Genomic DNA, 21,098 nt, shown 5'->3' on the forward strand with positions numbered 1-21,098 from the left:
TATCTCATGAATAGCTTACATCATTAAGTTATACCTTTAAGGGTAAGTTGTGGCAGATTTTGAACTAGCCAGAAGGCACTATGTGTATACTATAAATGCTTCCTCTATAGTTACTGTAACTAAAGACACTCAGGGTATTAAGGTGAAACTTTTAGGGAATGTTTAGAGGGAGTTTCAATTAAACAAAAGAACTATATGCATGCAAGTTTATATAAAGACATACAAGCAATATCAAACACAGCGTCGCTCTACAATAGCTGAAAAAAATCATTGAAACTTTTAAAGGAGCAAGTTCGATCCAAAATTAAAGGATCTAGTGCCTTTTCTAAGAGTAAAAAGAGTTTGGTGGGTAAGCAGCCCTCTTCCCAAGCCCATTCATTTTCCAAACGCAACCATTAAAAATTTTGAAGCACTCATTTTGTTCAGCATAGTAGAACGGTCCAACAACTAGGTCACTAGGTATATTGGGTATGTCGACCCCCAGAATTATGCAATTGGCCCATTATTCTTTAAAACTAAATGTTATTTTAAAACTAAATGAAAGGCACTGTGTCTATGGTTGCCAATGAGATGCCTCAGCAATATATCAAGATCGACAGCGGGTACTAAGTTAAGACTTTGGCAGCTACTACTATTGCTACTTTAGCTCTTATAATTTTAACAGATCAAAGAGTGTAAGTTTATCCAGGTTGTTAAAGAGCATACATATGATTTTTTGGGGATGATATAAACTTTCGTGTCTCAGGTAAATTCGAGGAGGTATTAAATTAAACTGAACAATACTATTTGTGTCCAGAATAAAAAATTATTAAAAAGCTTCTCCAATGCACACATAGCAAGCAAAACTACAGATTCTTACACAAAAAAAAATGAAAAGATATAAAAAATTTTCTATGAAAAAAGACCAAGTCAATAAAAAAAGAACAGAAATTAATTTAGAAAACTTTTCCCACAAAACAAGTTTTATAAAGACAATTAAAGAGCTCCATTAAACCGAAAATGATCAGTAATGAAGACAAATAGTTTTCCAAGCGTAAAACTATTACAAATCACCATCAATAAATAAATGAAACTCAAAACGGACAGAAATTCCACCTATAACCGAATCAAACTCAAAATGGGCAATAATCAACATGAGCAGGGCCAAGCATCCCTATACCATCGCAAGACCAGAACATAATATGTACTTTACTGAGTACAAAATACATCTTAAATGTTCTCACTTTTTTCTTTAATAAATAAAAAATATATTAAAACAATAAGAAATAAATATCAGTATATGTATAACACATGTAACTGAAAATCCACGGTACGAAAATCCGCAAGTTTTTTTTTTCTTTCAGTAAAGTGCAAATTATGTTGTGGTCTTGCAAAGGCATGGGAATGGTCGGCCTTACTGTTAATTTTTGCTGGTTTTGAGTTTTACTCGGCTATTTATTATAATTTCTATTCGTTTTGAGTTTCATGTACTTATTTATGGTGATTTGTGTTTGTTTTACGCATCAAAGCCATTTGACTTTATTTCTGCTCATTTTTGGCTTAATGGCGCTCTTTACTTTCTATCGTAGAACTTGTTTTGTGGAAAACTTTCATTCCTGTTCTTCTTTTAAATTATTAATAGTTTTTTTTAGTTTATTAGTTTTTTAAATTAATAATAAGCAGAAGGTATTTATGCTTCATTGGATTTGGAGAGCTGCGACCTACGTCATGATGCCTCTTTCTGTAAATTTAATAGTAACTAAAGAAGTATAATAAATTATGATTAAATTTCAAGAACGTTCAAGGAACTACAAAAAAATAAATAAAAATAAAAATACTGAGTGTAAAAGCACTATTTTCATAAAACACAGACTTATAGTAAAAAAGGTTTTAAACTTGTGTTGTAGTCTTGTCATGGACCCTTACGAAGCATAAAAAGAGGCATCGAAATTTTTTGCTGTTTTATCTATTAGTGCCTACAAGAAAAAATTAACTCTAGGAGTACATCAAAGAAAAGGAGAAAAACACATTTTCCAAAAGAAAAAAAATATATAAGGAATTACGACGATTATCTCAACAAAGATGAAAATGAAGAAAACCGTTATATTACTTGTTAAAATAACAGAAATTACATTAACTTTGTCTTACACTAATCACAGAGAAATCCACAATTGAACCAAATCGATCACAAAATCGGATCAAAAACTCTCTTGTCTTTTAAAAAATTTAAAAAAACAACATACATCTTTCTGTGTGAAAAGAAAGTAGGGGTTTCAATTGCGACCCTAGCTATCAAGTCTTCGTTTTTTGTGATTTATTCTCAACAAAATATTTTTGGGAAGAGTTTAAGGACAAATAGGAAATGGTGGAATCAACCGGGATCCCACCAAATTCGTAACATACAGTCGCAATGAAGCAGTATGATCTGATTTCGACCAACTTGGAAACCAACTAGATAAAGTAAAGAAAAGGTTTGAATGACTTGAGAAAGAGATTAATCAGCAAAATTTGATCATTTACCCTTTGAAATTAACTAGCCCACGTCCAAGAAGTCTCGTTGAAGAGGTTATGGTGACAATAAAGCGCTATTTTCTCAAAGTCAGTCTGACCAGACGTGACGTTAAAGACGTTTTTCACCCCAGGACAATTGAACCCGGGATGGGATGCCCTATCTTGGAAAAATGTAACAATAGGTAACTTCGTCAGAGTCCTGCGTATGGTCGGGTCCTCAGAAACATTAGAGGACCTGATCATTTCTGCAGATCCGGACTATACATATTTAGAGCTGAAGTCAGGTCAAGAAGTCAAACCGTAGCTGAATGAGGCTTTGTTATGTGAACAAGAAGCCAGGCTAAGAGGGACAAGCCTCTTGATTGAAGGTCAAACATTTTATTATGACCTAGTTACCGAGAAGATAGCTTTGAGGGCTGCTAAGGCTAGTACTTTGCCTTATTTCACAGATCCATTAAGCTAACTCCCAATTCCAGGAGTTCAATTCTCGAAGTATGAACTTTAGAGCCAGCACCAGCAAAAACAGGGCTTGTCTTTTTTAAACTCGCAAAATGGATACCCGCAGAAAATCAAAGAGACGATTAGAAAGGACCATTAGTCCCAAAGATGCTGTCAAGACAGGAATTCACAGAGTAAGCAAGAACAGCACTGCTGAGAGGTGTGGTGAAATTAAAGAGCCTCTTAAACTGCTTTGAATTCATCTTCAAAAGGTAGGGGCAGAGAGTCCCCAGAGAATATGAGTGATGAGGACTAGAATCAGTGTGGTCATGTACCCCCTTCTGTCAACCGTGTGCTTAGAATTGGGTGCTGGAATATTCAAGGTTTTAAAGTGCAATATACATTGATTTGCATTGAATAGAAAATTTTTTGTTTGCAGTGAATAAAAAACCTCCAAGGGCAACCAGAATTATAGTGGTATGATTATTATTTTTTAGTTAGACGTCTTTTTCTGCTGCAGTAAGACTTGCCAGCCAATCAGAGAACATAGTGTGGGGTAGATTTAAGTGTGAAAATTCCTTTTTTAGAGATGGTTCTGTATATCTTGCGCCACAAAATAGTTCATATTCCTCCAAAGATACGCGGATTATGTTGAATGAAGAACCGCAATTTATACCACAGAACTTTCCTGGGGACCGTTTGGTTGCATTAAGTGATTTTAATACGCATACTTTCAAACTATTTCAGCTAAAAAATGAGTTTTTTTTAAATGAGAACGCAACAATCCTACCAAAGGTCTTCGGGATGTCAAGGAGCATTGACGACTTGTCTAAGCAAATATTTAACTGGGGGAGAAAGTTATTAGCATACGGTGAATTTAATGGATTAGAAATTTATAAGGGAAGATTTAGTAAGGACGGAGGTAAAGGTGAGTAAACCTGCTTCTCAGGGTCAAACTCTAGTGTCATTGATGTTGCTTTGGTATACGTGGAGTTTGCTTCTGGTGTTTTCAATTTTGAGGTTCTCTACGTGCTGGGTTAACATTATTTTCCAATAAACGTTCTCTCCAAATTAGAAGAGTAGCTAATTTTACCTTTCTCCATGTCAGCTGCAAAAGTCAAGCCCTAAGGACAAAAAAGTTTGGACTGAGGACGCTTAAGAACTAAGACACTTGAGGCTCGATTTGGTTCGAAAAAGATTTTGGCTACATTAAAGGATTTAAGTGACAGTTCTTTGGACTGTCACAATTCTCTCACTGATACAATTTCTCCAAGAAGAAGTAGGCCGGGTCCTGAAAAAAAAAAAAAAAAAAAAACACCGCCGAAAATTGGTCCTTCTGATGATGAGTATAAACTCAGAAAGTTGGGCTTATTTAGTTTATTGAAAAAGGGAAAGAAGGGTACTCATTCAGAGGAACCACACAAAGCCCTATTAGCATTTAGATCAGCTAGAAAGCAATGCAATGCTTTTATAAAAAGGAAGAAACTTTTATACAAAATTAAAGAACAAGAAAATTGTTTTCAAACCTACAAATCAACCAGTATGAAATAATTCTGGAAATGCTTGCATGCGCAACGTAGACCAGTCTACGTATTCCCGGCCGACACATTTCGAAAACCTGGAGGGTCAAAAGGACTTAGCTACCCCAACCATTTACCCGCAAGTGCATACTAAGTCAATTGATTCAGTTATTAGTAAATTCCCTCTCTCAGAGAATTCTTACCAGCTCATACAGAAGATATCAGATAAAGAATTAAAGAAAAGTATTAAGAGTCACTGTGGAGGATCTTCTCCAGGTACTGATGGAGTGCCCTCTACTACATCATCAGCAAGGAATATGTCGGATTAAAAGCCGATATTAAAAATGGGTGACCGCATGATGCATAGTTATTATCACCGAATAAGCCTGGTGCCAATTATTAGCAAATTTTTGGAAAAGGCTTTGGTGGCTAGATTACGGTGCTGGGTAGAGAGGGGTAACATTATAAGCGAGACTCAAGGTGGATGTCGAAAGGGGTCTTAAAAAACTGAACGAGTTTTTATATTTCAAGCTTTCGTGGAAAAATATTGCAGAGGAATGGATAAGCTTTATGGCGCTTTCCTCGACATTGAGAAAGCAGTTGATACCATTTATAGACCTATTTTATTTTGTTACATAGTTCAGATAGGGCCACATAGGCCCTTTATTAAATATTAACTAGTATGTATAAGATTATTTTATCTGTAGTTCAGTGCTAAACAAGGTGTGTCAAGGCCATTAAAACCTTCAAAGGAGTCCATCAAGGAGACACGCTGTCACTGAAGCATTTCAATTTATACATTAATGATTTGGCAAAGCACCTTGAGACAAGGATGGACTCTGGCCGTCTCACTAGCGAATACTCTATTTTCTTGTTTACTGTTCGTTGATGCCACGGCTTTAGTAGCCAATTCAGCCGAGGAGCTTCAAACTACCCTGAATTTAGTTGAGGCTTACTTAGAATCAAAGAAATTAAAGCTAACGCATCCAAGACTGAGACTATCATTTTTCATAGTGGAAGACGCAACGCATTACATGGTTTTAGTTTACTTATGATTAATAATATTATTTATTAACACAATAATGAAATTGCATGATAATTAATTTACATATAAAGGTGAGTCGATAAACATAGCCCCCAGATACAAGAATTTGTGATACGTGCTCCCAGCAAATGGGAACTGGATAGAATACATTAAGCTGAGGATTTCTCGTGGGAAGAAACCCACGTCTACTCTACTCCAGCAAATATACATAATAGGAATTAGGAATATGAAAATGCAAAAGTGCCTCTTCATGAATAAAATCCTACCAGTTGCCCATTATAGTTGCGAATTGTAGGGGACCACTATAGTGATTGGAGTTCTTGCAGTTGATATATTAAAAAAAACTAGCAGACTTGAACTACAGTTTTAGTAGTTTGGTCCTTACAGGTGACCTGGGTTTACCGAATTTGCTTCGTAAGAGGATTTTACAGATGATCAAATCTTGGTTACAAATATTACAATGGCCAGATAACAGTTTAGCGAAGGCGGCTTACGATAAGATACTGAAATCACCTAAAAAGGCAACAAGGCTAAAACAAGTTAAAGCCCTGCTGGATAAAGCTAGCTTCTCATGGGCGCATAATTAAGGCCAGGTTCCCCATTGTAAACCTGATAATTTGCTGAATATGTTGGATTCACCCCTTAAGAGCCTGAAGATTCAGCTTTGGCTTACTGGTGCTGAGAATTCGTACACATTAAGATTTTATCAACAGATTAAAATAGTGTATGAAGAGGAATTTTACTAAACCTACCGTAGAGGGCAAAGCGTTGGTTGCAAGTGCAAGCAAAATGTGTGCCATTGCGTACGAGTCACTGGGATTCTTATGATGAAAATCACCTAGGAGGTAGGTATACTTGCCCCCTTGGTAGGGAGTATGGAGATGACGTGGAACATTTTATTAGTAATTGCCGAAGTTTGGAAAATTTCAGGAAGTTTCTTGGGGAAGATGAACCACGGCTTCCAGGTATCTTAGATACCACTTCTAGGGAGCTAAATATTGCAGTGGAAGGTTTTACATAGAATGTTTTAGAGGCACAAAGTTATGATCTCAAAGTGTTGACTGCTGCTGTTTGATTTGTTCAATTTTTATATAGATATTTTTTTCTTTTTTTTGAGCATACAGCCACTGATTTTTGAATACACGTATACATATTTGAATCTTCACAAACATTTACAAAATCGAAAGAAAACACAACAGATTTATTGGCGTTACCTCTCAAGAATGGAGTCAGTAAAAAAGCACAGGGTGCAAAGATATAATTTGTAAGCTTGATCCAAGTTTTTTTTTGTAGACTTGAACCTTAGCGCCAATAGTGAATAGGTTTTTTATCGACTTGTCCCTTCGGATCACTCATAGCGAGTTTTCTTGCACCTTTAATAGATGCATCAAACGAGACACCATAATACCTTCGCAAAACGGAAGAAGGAATTACAGTGGCACCGACAAAAATGGTTACATTTTAGGGCTCAAAATACAAGAAATTCTCTTTTCAAATGGCTCACTGAGAGTCAAACTTCATCAAACGTAGCATGAACAATATCCACAACAAATTCTAACGGCTGAAGGTCGTCAGACGTAAGGAGAATTTCATTGGCAAAAGAGTCAAGGTTAGGCTCAATAACAGAACGTGGGATGTGAAGTGCCCCAACTCGAATGGCGTTACTGAAAACAGCAGTGCTCATGACTGAGCCCAGTTTGTAACGACAAACAGGAATACCGTTGATTTTCAGACTACCGGGTCTAACACGGATTAGTGCACCCTGGCAAAAATGGCAGCAAAGCGTAAAAATAGAAGCGTTCACCCTGCTCCTTAAAAAAACATCTTGAAACCACAAAATGGAGTAAATAATGAAGCTGTATGTGCATTTTGACGATCAAGACCTTCTCAAAACTAACCTGATTATAACCATGATAACAAATCAGACTAATTTCGTGGTTTTAGTATGCTTCAAAGAGTTTACCTATAACTGTTGGCATCCCTGCCCCATACTATCAGATAGATGTATCTTTTTTCTTGCATATAGATTATCATTAAGATAATTTTATTTGCACTTCAAACTGTCCTAAAGGCAAGCCTATTTTCAACAGCAAATGAAATAGATAAATATTTAAAGAGGAAATGGTCTGACTTGGTATTGAAATTCTGCTTAATCGTTTCATGGGCTAGCTGAATCATACAACAAATTTAAATCCGTCGCAACAATTGTGACGTTTTCATACAATAATTTCACTTGTTTTAAAACACAAAGTTTATTCAAGTTCAACCATGGGTTTTGTCTAAACTTGGGTCAACTTTATAACCTTGTTTGTTTTTCTGTTGTATTATTTTCTTTGGCTTTTTTTTTTTAATCTAATGTAAAGAGCTGAGGACCTCTCTTGCCACGTCAACCATTAAAGAATAAAATAAATGCTATACACTTACATAAATTACTTCATGGTGGTATTAATTCAATCAGCTTACACTATGTTATTAAACTACCTAAACAAGGCCTTTTCCTACAAGTATGCCTTCCTAAAAGGCTATGCCCAATCAAAAAAAGCGATGTAGAAGTAAAATATCAAAGACTCGCCCTCTCTTGACACATTAGTTGTTTCATCCTTTTGACAGTGGGAGCCAGAAAATGCCAAAACGGATTCGTTATCCGTTGAGAAGACCTCAAGATCATCACCAGCATAGTATACCTTATCATGGTCGTCACCTTCAAAAATGACATCAGTTATTCCATTTTCTTCCTCATAACCTGAAAAAGTGGGCAGAACTAGGTGAGGACCAGCTATATCTTGCTGATTGTTCATTACTAACTTAAACGGGACATACTTAAGCTTCGTACACTCTATATTACTAGCTTCATGCATCATCTAGCTGGCTTCAATAAGGTATTCAAAACGAACATTATAAACCTGAGTTTTTTTTTATTTAACAATAAAATTTACAATAACAGCTTTGGCATAGTATGCAAAGTAAGGCTACATGGCCAGGAAGAAACAGAGAGAAAAAAACAACAACCAAAAACATGAACTAAATAAAACCCCAGCCACCAGCCTCCAAATCCCAAAAATCAATTTTTGCAGGGAATAGTAGTTTCAGCAAACACAATTTAGCTTATACAAATAACTGTTTAAAAAAACAGCAATGCCGGCTATTGTAAACAACAATTAAGCCAATTAAAAAATAAACTTAAAATAGATTAAAACTGAACTAATTAATTTAAGACTAAAATTAAATCAAATGCTAAAAGTTACAAGTAATTCAAATATATGAAGAAAGTTAAAAAATTCAAAAACTGCTACAACGTCCAGTATTTTGAGGATCCGCAAAAACAGAACTGCTTCAAAAGATTTTCATTAACGCAAGTATTAAGTTTACAAATCAAATTCTTTCTAGTAAAAAGAGAACCTTTGATATCAATTATCAGAATAAAAGTTTTTAAATAAATTCCCAAATTCACAACAACCACCGTTAAACGTTGATTCAGGAACATCTTGGAAAAGCCAAGCATTAATTTTGTTTTTCAATTAAAAGGACCATTTATAAACCTTGATCGTTACTGTTCACAACTTTGCACCTCCCCGTCGAAAATTACCCGTTGAAGCTTTTTATAGAAACGGAGAGAACGGGATGTTACAGAGGTAGCCATACTGGTTGCAGCTGAACCCTTTAGGACAAATACAGGCAAGGAAAGAGCTTCTAAAGTCCAAGGCCCGTCACAGAGACTCCACGAAAAATCAGGGCCGTGGCACCATCAAATGTGATGGCGCTCGGGTGCAAATAAAATGCACTTGGCAACACTGAAAGCCGCACATGGCAAACTTCCCGGTTAAAAATTTCTTGTTTACTAGTGACTCTTGTGTTCTAAGTGACTAAGCCTGGCTTCAGTACACAGAATACACTAAATTGAATATTTTTTGAAACCCTTGAACATCTATTAGACCAGACCAACCTCTGCAGTCCAAATTTATTTCAGACAAAGATGCAAGATTACGGTTATTAGATAGTGGTTTACTCGTTCTGAAAATGAGTTCAAAAAGGGTTCGGCAATCCTCAAAAAAAAGGGGTAGATGCGTGCGAAGCTTGCGACAAAAGGTTAATGGATGATTCGGCAGCACTTTTGGGTGTTGGCAGTGAAAAATGGCATTGTATTGACTGTGTAGAAATGGGCGAGCCAGAATATCGCATTTTCACAAAGATGAGTCGGTTTAGCTTGGCGGTGTCTAATTTGCAAACAGAAAAGGCCGAACAACGAAGTTGTTACTGCAAGGGAGATGAGAGAAATTGTGCGCACTGAGATGAGCAGCTTTTTCGCCCAATTCAAAGAAGAATTCAAGTTCGAATTAAAGAAGGAACTGCATTCTATCATTCAAAGAATTTTGAACCTTGAAATTGAAATTCAAAACAAATGCTCTATGGATGATGTCAAGTAAATAGTCGTAGAAACAGCTAAACAAGAATTACAAAATCTCAGGGAACCTGACATTACAACGAATCTAGAGGCAAGTGCTGCGCCATCTAGTAAACGCTCTCAATACTTGTCAGATATTATTCACAAACAGAAAAATCTGATAGTTTTTGGTATTGCAGAAATTATGCACTTGAGGACAAGAAGAGAACAAAATGTCGCCGATTTGGCCGTTCTAAATGAAGAAATATTTTGAGATTGCTCCTTTAAGTGCAGTTTTTCTGTGAGGCTTGGAAAACCGCAAGAAAATAAAGTTAGACCAGTTTAGGTCATTTTTAAGTCTCCAGTAGAAAGTGATGCCGCTTGTCATTTTCTCCTATCGAACATGAAGTTACTTCAAACTCGGCGTCCTCAGTTTGGCATATCTCATGACTGAACTAGTGTAGAATTTGCTGAGAAAAAGACTTATGATGCATTGAAAATACAGCTCGAGGAAAAGATATGAGCCTGCGAAAAGCGTTCGAAAATACGCCGTGGCAGTAATGGACCAGAACTTTTGAAGTTGGCTAATTTTCGTGCCCCACAGAAAGGACAGTTCAAAATTGATGAGTTAAGCGTTTTTTATACTGATGCTGACTGTCTACGCAATAAGTTCGATATATTTAGCGTGAAAATCTCTGAGAAAAATCTGCATATTATAATAGTCACGGGAGCTTTCATAAGTTTTGGAATAAAATATCTTTAGATTTTTTTTTTTTTGGGGGGGGGGTGGGTCGGACCATGGAATGGCAGGGGTTAGATCCCATCACTTTGGAATAAAGTATCGTTAATAATGTTATTAGGGAGAGTTCAGGGAGGAACATATGGGTCAAGGGTCAGCTCCCATAAGTTTTGGGATAAAATATCGTTTATACTTTTGAGGAGGCGATTTTGAGCTACGGAGGGCCAGGGGTCAGCTCCTTTAAGTTTTGAAATAAAATATCGCTAATAAGATTTTTTGAGGGAGGGGGGGCATGGAGGACCAGGGGTCTGTTCGCATAAGTTTTGGAAGAAAATATCGTTAATAAGCATTGGGAGGGGGTATGTAGGGCCAGGGTTCGGCTCCCCTAAGTTTTAGAATGAAATTTTATTAATAATTTTTTTTTAGATTGGGGGGACCGGGTAATGGATGGCCAGGGGTCAGCTTTCATAATTTTTAGAATAAATAATCGTCAATAAGTCTGATTTTTTCGGGGGAGGGGAAGTGTCGGGCCATGCAGGGCTTGGGGTCAGCTTTCATAATTTTTGGAATAGAATAATATTAGTAATCTTTGTTTGGGGGGCATGGACGGCCATGGGCCGGCTCCCTTAAGTTTGAAATAAAATATTGTTAATAAGCTGTTTATTTCTTTTATTTTTTTTCGGGGGGTGGGGGCTTGGAGAGCCAGGGGCCAGCTACAATAATTTTAGGAATAAAATAACGTTATTTTTTCGGTGGCTGGGTCATGGAGGGAGGGTTAGAGGTTAGCTCCCTTACGTTTGGAATGAAATGTCGTTAATAAGTTTTTTTTCTAGTGGGGAGGGGGGTCGCTCTCAAACCACATTTTAAATATTTTATATTTGTATTATACCTGCCTTTGTATGAGGTCCCTTCACTTTTTTTTTATTATTTTATTTGTGATACTTTCTCTGTGCCCGTTTCAAGTACCAAAATTCTTTGTTCGTCAAGTATCCAAGCTCTGTAATTTTTGTTTCGTGATTTCCTTAGAAAAACTCCTTTTTTCTGATAGTTTCTTTTTTATTTTCTTTGAAAAAACTGAACGACACTAGTGGCCGAGGGAAAACAAGATGACACTGATCTGACCGGCCCAGCCACAAATCAAAAACTGCATTTGCGGCATTGCCAAAGACTGGGAATGAAGATGATTTAATATGGTTATGAAATATGTCCGTATTAGACAGAATATTACAGGGTAGGAATGGAGAAAGAGAAAGTAAAAGTTGGATTATAGTTAGAATAGAATAGAATAGAATAGGTTTTATTTGCACAATCTCTCGTAGTCATAAAACTAAATGGCGCTTGTGCTTACAAAAAAGAAAAAAGGATTAAATCAAACGACAAAAAAAAAAAAATCAGAAGACAAATAGTTTAAAATCAACAATTGTTATACTTTGATACAAAGAAAGGGATGAATGAGTTGGAAAAACGATTTGTGCGTGAAGGAGGTGCTGCTAATCTGTCAAATTTCTTCAACCTAGTACTTCGATGTTTCACTAAAACTGGTGGTAGTATCGATCTGTATTTATCACTTCTGAGAAGATATTGGCCAAATTCAAGAATCAAACTGAGACGACGCTCTTGAAGAGAGGGAATTTGTAAAGTGGATAATGCTAACTTATATTCGATAAAAGCATCGCACAATATTACTTTGACTGCTCTTTTTTGTATTGACTCAAGCTGGTCACTTAGGTAAATAGTGTTATTGACTTGTGGGCCCCATACGGGACATGCATACTCTAAAATTGGTCGAATGTAAGTAAGATAGGCTATCCTTAGTTGTGTCACTGAAAAACCAAATCGACGCATTAGTATAAGTGTCCGCATCGCACTATTTGCCTTTTTGATAATTGTATCGACATGGAGGCTGAAAGAGCAGTCGATGCTAAACTTGACACCAAGCACTACTGCCGAAGATTCACTAGGATAAGGAGGAGGAGGGCACACAAAGTCTCTCTTCAGGGGATTAAAGCGAAGGATTTTAGTCTTTCCTTCGTTGATTTGGAGGCTGTTCGCAGTACATTCATCTTTGAAGTTTTTGATTATTTCGTTACAGAATTGGGGGACAGCCTCAGACTTCTCAACAATGTACTTCAGTAGGACTGACAAGTCGTCTACATACTTAAATCTTTCTTCATAGCCGGAAAGGATGAAATTTATCACTGCCAAAAACAGTAGACTAGCGAGCTTAGTACCTTGTGGGGCTCCGCATGTAAGCTCGACCCATTCGGAGTCGGTATCTCCTGGGAAAAGACTGTAAACGCACTGATAGCGGGCTTGTAAAAAATTGATCACTAAAAGGAGAATATGTTTTTGCGCACCCATGGTGCGTAGATTTGTGATAGCAACGAAATGGCGAATAAGATCAAAAGCCTTTCGGTAGTCTACGAGGAGAAGGTCGACTATAGCACTTCCTCGGTCGAGCCACTCGACAATGAGATGGTACATCCGTACTAAATAAACAGTTGTGCTGCTGCCTCTTAAGCATCCATACTGATACGGGTCTAGATGTGCAGAGACCTGTGACATAAGTTTGCGGTAAATAAACGTTTCTGCAACTTTAGAAAGGTTCGGAGTTATTGATATAGGCCGGAGTTGATCACAAGATTTTGGACACCTTACTTTTGGAATAACGCGGACATATGCTCTTTTCCAAGCACTAGGGAATACTTGCTGAAGGAAACATTGGTTGATTATAGAAGAGAGTGGCTTAGCAAGAAAAATGGCGAATTCACGTAACAGCTTTACTGGAAGCTCACCTGGGTAGGACGCACAGTTCACTTTCAGTCTTAGGAGTTCCTTATAAACAGTAAATTCAGAGACCTCACATACGTCCTCAATCTCTGCACCAGCAATGATAGTATCAATTTCTGATTTGGTGATTGATGGAAATGAGGTACAAATGTCAGCAAAAAAAGAATTGACTTCATTAGCTGAGGTTAAGGTACCGTCCTCTTTGAGGAGCCTTAGATCTCTGAGTGTTGTCTTACCGGTAAGTCTTTTTACTGAGGAATGCCATTTGTGGGGGTCTATTGTGAGTAATGGAGTAATTTTATCCCTCACATACTGCCTCTTGGCACGCTTGTTTAGTTTAACAATATGATTACGCAACTTGGCTGAAGCTACGGTATCACCAGCGATATGAAGGCGACAACGGGTTTTTATTAAATTCTTTAGATCATTGGTTATCCACGGTTTATCAGTGTTGACTTTAGTAATGACTTTTACGGGAAAACAAGTCTGAAATTGCTCCTGAAGCAGAGTATTCAGCTTATTGACTTTAATATTAATATCCTGTTCAGAGCAAATGTCCTCAAACTGATAATTACCGATCCAGCGACCAAATGTAGATATCGAGTCCTCAGTAAGTGGAGTGGATTTGATGGACTTGGAGATAATCTTCAAGATCAAAGATTATGAGGTACGGAATATTGAGCAAAATTTACGCGTAATTTTGTTTTGAAACGTCAGAGAGACCTTTCCTGTTTGATATGACCCGCCACATGGAAATTGCGTTCTAGTCAATTAGTACAATTTACATTTGTAGCATCCAGTGTCAAGAGTAAATACGCGGCTTTGTCTCAAGAAGATTTTCTCTGTTTGATTTTTTTTTCAAGCTAATTCTTCAGTAGAATATTCGCGTGTTTATTCAGTTTACTTTCTCACCCGCTATAACCCCTACTGTTTCGCCTTTGGGAGATTTATATCAATCGTCAAAAAATTGTCTGTAGCGTTGATTAAGTTTGGAAATACTAGTTACTTCATTCATTGTTAAAATACCCTGTTGGGCATCGCTGATAATTCGAAATAGTATATTGCATAGCATCATTTTGTGTATGTGTGTGGCAATTGTTGAGCTTGCCACGATTGACTTATTAATTAGGCGATATTAGCGACCAATATCGTGGTCATTTTCATGTTCAGTGAATATTTTGAAAAAAAAAAAAAAAAAAAAAAAAAATCAGAGGTAATACCATTTCAGCTTGAAAATGTCAAACATCTGGACCCGAAGAGACTAGCCTGCTTGAGGGGTGGTAGCTCCCACCCAAACGGTTGTAAATGGAAATCTACATTCGAAAATTTTTTAACTGGAATTAAAAGAAAGAAATGAAGCTCACAGAAAAATGGTAGGAAAAGAGAGACAAACGAGAGAAAACACCGGGAATACATAGAAAAAATATAGTCTGAGATAGATCCATTAAAAATAGAGAGTGAGGGTTAAGAAATATATCATCATGCTCGAATGGATACCCTTGTTAAAGCTTGCGAAGCACGTAAAGGAATATCAATAAGTGATGTTTTCATACAAACAGCTTATGGGTCATCGAATGGTCAAAATGATTTTTCTGAAGATCAATTGCGAGAGAATGAAATCCATTAAATATTAAATTTTGAGATGGAAAATATGCGACTTCGAGGACCAGGAAGGGACATACAGCGACCCATAAGTCAAAATGGAAGGCAAAGCCACTTTGTCTTCAAAACAAAACACTTTATATTCCAGTTCGAAATCTTAACAACCCAGTTAATGTAATGCAGAAGTGGCTAGGCCAACTTGTATTCAAAATTGACGATTTTTTTTTATTTTAGTTAAATATGAAAAACAAATAATATGGGGATTTCCTTCCCATTTGATGACGAATTTCTGGCTTATAAATAAAGAGAAATAAAAGAGAAAGCAAAAAAGATGAAAAGCGAAACTCTAATTTAAGAATTCGATAGAGCGACGATCAATTTAATATCACAGAAAAATAAAATAAAACTTAGAGAAAAAGAGAGAAAGATAGAGAAAGATGAGAGAGAGAGAGAGAGAGAGAGAAGAAAGAAATATAAAACGAGAGTAGATAAAAGAAATTCAGTCTAAATAAAAGGAAACTAGTGTCAAAATATAATTTGAAGACGATTCAGATGGCTTCACTGAAACCTTAGAGAACATTAGAAAAGAAAGTGCAAATTTAAAAAGAAGCGAAATTTACTAAATCAGTATGTGGTGGCAGAAAGCAAAATTTTAGGGGGATTACAAAACTACGAGACGAAAAAAGAGCTTGGGGGAACAAAGGTCTTGAATTCATTGGGGGCATTTAGAGATGATTAAAAGGCAAAATTAAGTGGATTACAAAGGGTTTTGGAAAAGCCCGGAGGTGTTGAATTTTGGGTTGGATTGGAAAGACTCAGGAAGAAATCTCGGATCGGTCGTAGCAACTTTAAGGAGTATTTGTCCTCTTTGGGAACGATAACCAGATCCCTCAACATGCAACTGGTTAGCCAGTTGTTATCCTTTTACCGAGGCTTTGCTGGTCCAATCTTGGGTCTCAGGGAGATAATATCTTCTATTACCAGTCACTTCATATTTACTGGGTAATTCAATTCGCTGTTTTTACCCCGCATGGGGATCAAAACTTTTTTCCATGGATGTACATTCTTCATTCCATTATTCCAGGGCATGGAACACAAAAAAACAACTGATTCATGGTTCGCTCAGATTTTTACCTGATTCCCCTGTACACCAATCGTTTTCACGGACCCTTGTATTTTTGGTCATGGACAATTTTAAGTTACGCCATGGGGAAACTCGTTTTTCAATTCGAACATGTATTTATTTTCATCGTCCAAGGTTAAAAGGCTAGTTTATCGTGTCCCTCTTGACATCTGATGTCGTCTCATAGGTCAAAATCCCGATCCTTCACTTCTCTTAAATGTTAATTATTATCTAGCTAATTATCACCATAGAAATATGTGCGGTAAGAAAGCTCAATTTTGACTCCCCATATATTTGATTGGCGTGAGTCTACACTGGGCCATGTCGGAGGCAACCCTACCTTTTATGTGTACACATATTTTTAAATTAATTCGTGTTAAGAGTCTGTATGTAGAATTCAGTGGTGATTTTTGGAATTGACACTGGTAATAAAAGTGAGTTATTTTCTACAATTATATTACATTATTTTGCCCCAAGGCCTGGTGGAATTATAAAGAGAATATTGAGAATTACCGTCAACGTTGTATCCGCCGGAGGATCCTTACCCCTTCAAGAATATACTTATTAGTGGTGACACCGGTTGAGGCATTTTGCGGCAAATAGTGTGGCACTTAATCTCCCTACGGGTATTTCACTTGTCGTATCCAAACAGGTTACAATTTCAGTGTGGGAAGAACATTTAGAGCCCGTTGACTACTTTAACAAGCTACTATACTCTAGCGGAGGCCAGTAGTGGCAATGGTGGCACTGTGTCGTATACACCGCCACCACCAGAGACCAATTTCTGGTAGAGTTAGATAACAGAGTAATCCCTTTACCAAGGCATAGCCTTGCCCATTTAAGGTCCCTGAGAGATACTGACCCCGTCATCAGTAAATACCTATCGAAAGTTGTTTTCTTTTATCCATTTATCCAATTTTCATCCAATAAGACATCGGAACTTGCTTTTTATTTGAAACTTCCTTGGGGAGAACCGAGAAGAAACTGGAAGTTTCTTCTTGGTTCAGGTTTCCCTTAGATTTTTACCCCATTCGCTACCCCGAATTTATATATTTTTGCCAAAAGCGATTTTTAACTATGCCATGGGGAAAATCTTGTTTTAGAATCTGTTTCCACTAGTGGAGGTTGAGGGGTTAGTTGAGCCCTTCCGTCCAGACGCCTGGTGAAGTCTCACATACCAATCCTATCTGTCATTTCCCTCAAATTTAAATTCAAGAGAGCGAACACAGTCTTATTTAATCGTGCAACAAGGCCCTGATCAGAGATGACCCAGGGCCCATACGATTGTTCCTCATTTTTGGTTTTCCACTTTGCAGGAGAGCTATTGAATACATGAATTTTTCCTCGCACAGGCCAAAGAGCTTGATCACTATATCAGCACGATTACTTTCCACTAATCTCGCCTATTCACTTCTTCAAAATCTCAAACCTGATTGAAATGGGTTTGTAGCCAAGGACTCTAACGGTTCTACAGATATGTTGAACAGTAAACCATCATGGCCCAAGCTAATGGCAGCGGCAGCATGGACATTGACCAGGATTTTGAGGTTTAGTTAATATTTTAAAGCTGTTTTTATGCTTCATGCATTTTCGTTACTATTGTTTCATTACCTTGAGAGATACTGACCAGTGTGTGCGGTGGCAGCCAGTTATCTTAAGGATAAGATGTTGGGCCCCTGGCACAAATTGTCAGTCCTTGTCGGCAAACCGCCAAAGGCAAAACGAAGAAAAGTTCGTAAATGAATGGGGTAGGATAATGTCATAATTCCTTGCGAGAGATCCCATGATAGTGATTAAAGAGGGAACCCCTGAATAGATTAGAAGGGAAGAGGAGCGTATGCAGCTGACTTGGCCACAGGCAGCTTGGTGTTGCAGTGAGTTGTAATTAATAGCACTAAAAGCAGCATAAACATTAACTCATCTTTATAGATGAGCCAGTTTTGAAGCAGCATTGTCAGATGTCGTTCATCTTCATTCGACAATTCACTGAATCTCAAACTTAAGTAGGTAATACCTATAATGAATTGCCACGATTACTATAAATCGTGGCAATTGAGTTATTGGTGAGTTTCCTACCCATTACAAGTAAATACATTCTCACCTAGGTCCATGATCTTGTTAAAGGAGGGTTACTCTCTGGTGATATAAAGACATCTTCAATGAGAGAGGATATCTGAGAGCGCAGTTCTAAAAATTGATATAAAATTACCACTTCGGTTCTAACTAAGGCTCCCCCCAGCCTTTCACCGATCGCGGAGGTCTGAAGTGACGTATGATTAGAGATGTCCAAGGGATATTGCCAACGAGCAATTTTTTTCTTCTAGATGTGGGTCAATAAGTTATAAGGACAAAACCATACAAGTCATAACTTAATAAGATTAATTGCATAGGATGTGGAGTACGAGCCTTAAAAAGGAGAACTCTTCACAATTTCTTCATTATAATTTGGAATTTCTTCAAAGTCGTCTTCAATCTTCTCCCCCAATAAATTGAATTCCTGTCAATATACCTTCTTAAAAGAAGCATCCCCAAGTAAGACACTCCATATATAAGGATATCGAAGACTCACCCTTTTTTGACACACTAGTTGTTTCATTCATGTGACAGTGGGAACCAGTAATCGTCAAAACAGATTCGTCATCCGTCGAGGAGACCTTAAATGCATCACCAACGTGGCATATTTTATCATCGTCGTCTTCTGTGTCACCTAATTTTCCAATTTTAATCATGTTTTCAAGAATTGCATCACTTATTTCAGTTTCTTCCTGACAACCTGAAAAATTAGATAGAATGGGATAAGCACCAGCAATGTATGGCTACCATTAAGGAGATATTCAAAACAAGCATTATAGATCTGAGTTCGTTTTTTCAATAATAAAATTTACAATAATTTTTTTTAACACATACTCCTACGGAAGGCTCCGTGACCAGGAAGGAACAGAGGGGGAAGGAATACCAAAAAAAATATATAAACCAAAAAGAATTCAGCCACCAAATTTAAAAATTACAAATTACGTAGGGGAATAGCGCATTCAGCAATTACTATACAGCTTATACAAATAGGTAATTAAGCAAATGAGGATGCTGAAAGTTGTAAATAACAAGCAAGCTGATTTAAAATTTACTTGAAATCGAATCAAAATTTAAACTAATTAATTTAAAACTAAATTATATTTAATGCGAAGACTTAAAATTGATTCAAGTTTATGAAAATTTTTCAACATTCACAAACTGACGCAAAGTTCAATATTTGAAACGTCCAAAGCTCCATGTTTCAGCGTTTGCAACTAATATGCTCATAAGTCTTTTTCAGCAATTACAAAAACCCCCTCTATAATATACATAATTTATTAAATAAACAGCATAAGTGATTATAAATGCACTACGTACAAGGATAAAAAAAGAAGAAAAAAAAGAAAGAAGAAAATACCTTTGATAGTCTTTCATACCCGTAAAAAAAGAAGTCATTGTTTCAAAAAGGAAGAGGTGTAACAGGATCAATTTTCCCTATAATAATTTCTTTTTTAAACGTACTCGTTTGAAATGAGTTCGTCATTTTTACTTTCTAAATGCAAACGACTGACACAATTAATAGCCGTGGACGTAGCTAGATGTACAGTCGTTTGCAAGTAAGAAATTTCATTGAATGAGTCAGTATATATTTTGGCCTCATAATGGATGTTTCTGGATATATTTATTTCACATTGAACAATGTTGAGTATCCCTTTTCTGTGCTGGTTTATTCAAGAAATAAAATAATATTTTTATTGACTACATGGCTTGACCACAGACCTCTACGGTAGAACCCAAAGGGTGTTCGCCTCTGGAGAAAGTTAGGAGCAATTGTGGCTCAGTTTATTAGGCATTTATTACATAGTAACCTATTAAATTAGGCGGGAGATTAAGAACCTATTAAAGTGATGGCTCGCGTTGGTCCGTCAGCTTTTTGGTCTAGCTGACTAATTTTTAAGTTATTTTACTATTTTCTGTTTTATTATTCTTGAAATTCTTGAATTCCGAGATTATTATATTCTAGCACTTGTTTTGTCTCTTTTTTCATCTATCTCTTTCTAGTTAATCTCGCTCAGATGACCGTTGCCGTTGATTGAAAATTTAGTTAAAAGTTTATGTTAGTTTTGAAATTGAATAATGGCAGAAGAAGGAAAAATGGAGGAAATAATCACCACAGAAACTCTTCTCAAATTGTTAGATTCTCTTCCGTGCTACATTGGTAAAAACGTCGAAAGTGAATTTGTCAAGAAAGTGGGAATTATAAGCAACGTTATTTCGAGAAAACAATTACAGGATATTTTAGGCATAAAATTAGAAGGTGACGTGTTTTCTTATTTTCCGTTTCGGACTTTGATGATTTTAGTTCCTTTCAAATTGGCCCGTTTTACTAGCACAAGGCAAACCAGAAAATTGAAGCAAGGCAAGGAGGTTCATCAGGAAAATAAGTCGTTGATTGATTATTGCCCAAAGGTCCAAGAGTCTTACAAGGAAACATCTGAGAATGATGTCCCAAAGGCTGTTTTATTACATGAACTGGTCGATGGCCTGTCTTAGAAATTAGTCAGATTAGTTTAGCAAAAGGAGCCAGAAGATTTTGACCATGCCGTAGAAATTTTAACAGAAGCAAAAGAAGTTAAGGCTGCCCTTAAGTTGCGTTCAGCGGATGAAGTAAATTCTGTTTTGCTGTCAGGTAATACAGGGTTTAGGGACCGACAACGCAGATTTTTTCAACCTCGCGGGAAACCTAGTTCACGTTAGCGATACCAGACAACAAGCCATAGAGGTTCAAATCCTTGGGCAAATAGAGTTCCTGCTTTTATGAGCATTAGCCCCTCGAGCGCAGCTAGGAATAGCTATAGGCCAAAAGATAGTATAATATGTTTTCGTTATTCCAAAATGGGACACATAAAAAAAAAATGTCGATCCCACTTGACTGGAGGTTTAAGCTCCAGAGGGCG

The 21,098-nt window shown here is 36.9% G+C and overlaps 1 protein-coding gene across 1 annotated transcript in view; it reads right to left on the reverse strand.

The window, feature by feature from the left end:
- Window positions 1-21,098, reverse strand: part of LOC136024902 (uncharacterized) — a 148,114-nt gene that overhangs the window by 3,739 nt on the left and 123,277 nt on the right. Inside the window, exons 15-16 of the mRNA XM_065700460.1 lie at window positions 18,698-18,901; window positions 8,066-8,236 (exon numbers count right to left, since the gene is read on the reverse strand). Coding sequence (XP_065556532.1) covers window positions 8,066-8,236; window positions 18,698-18,901 — 375 coding nt within the window. The remainder of the gene's footprint in view (window positions 1-8,065; window positions 8,237-18,697; window positions 18,902-21,098) is intronic.

This window comes from Artemia franciscana, chromosome 3, assembly GCF_032884065.1.
Source record: "Artemia franciscana chromosome 3, ASM3288406v1, whole genome shotgun sequence".
Classification (NCBI taxonomy): Eukaryota; Metazoa; Arthropoda; class Branchiopoda; order Anostraca; family Artemiidae; genus Artemia; species Artemia franciscana.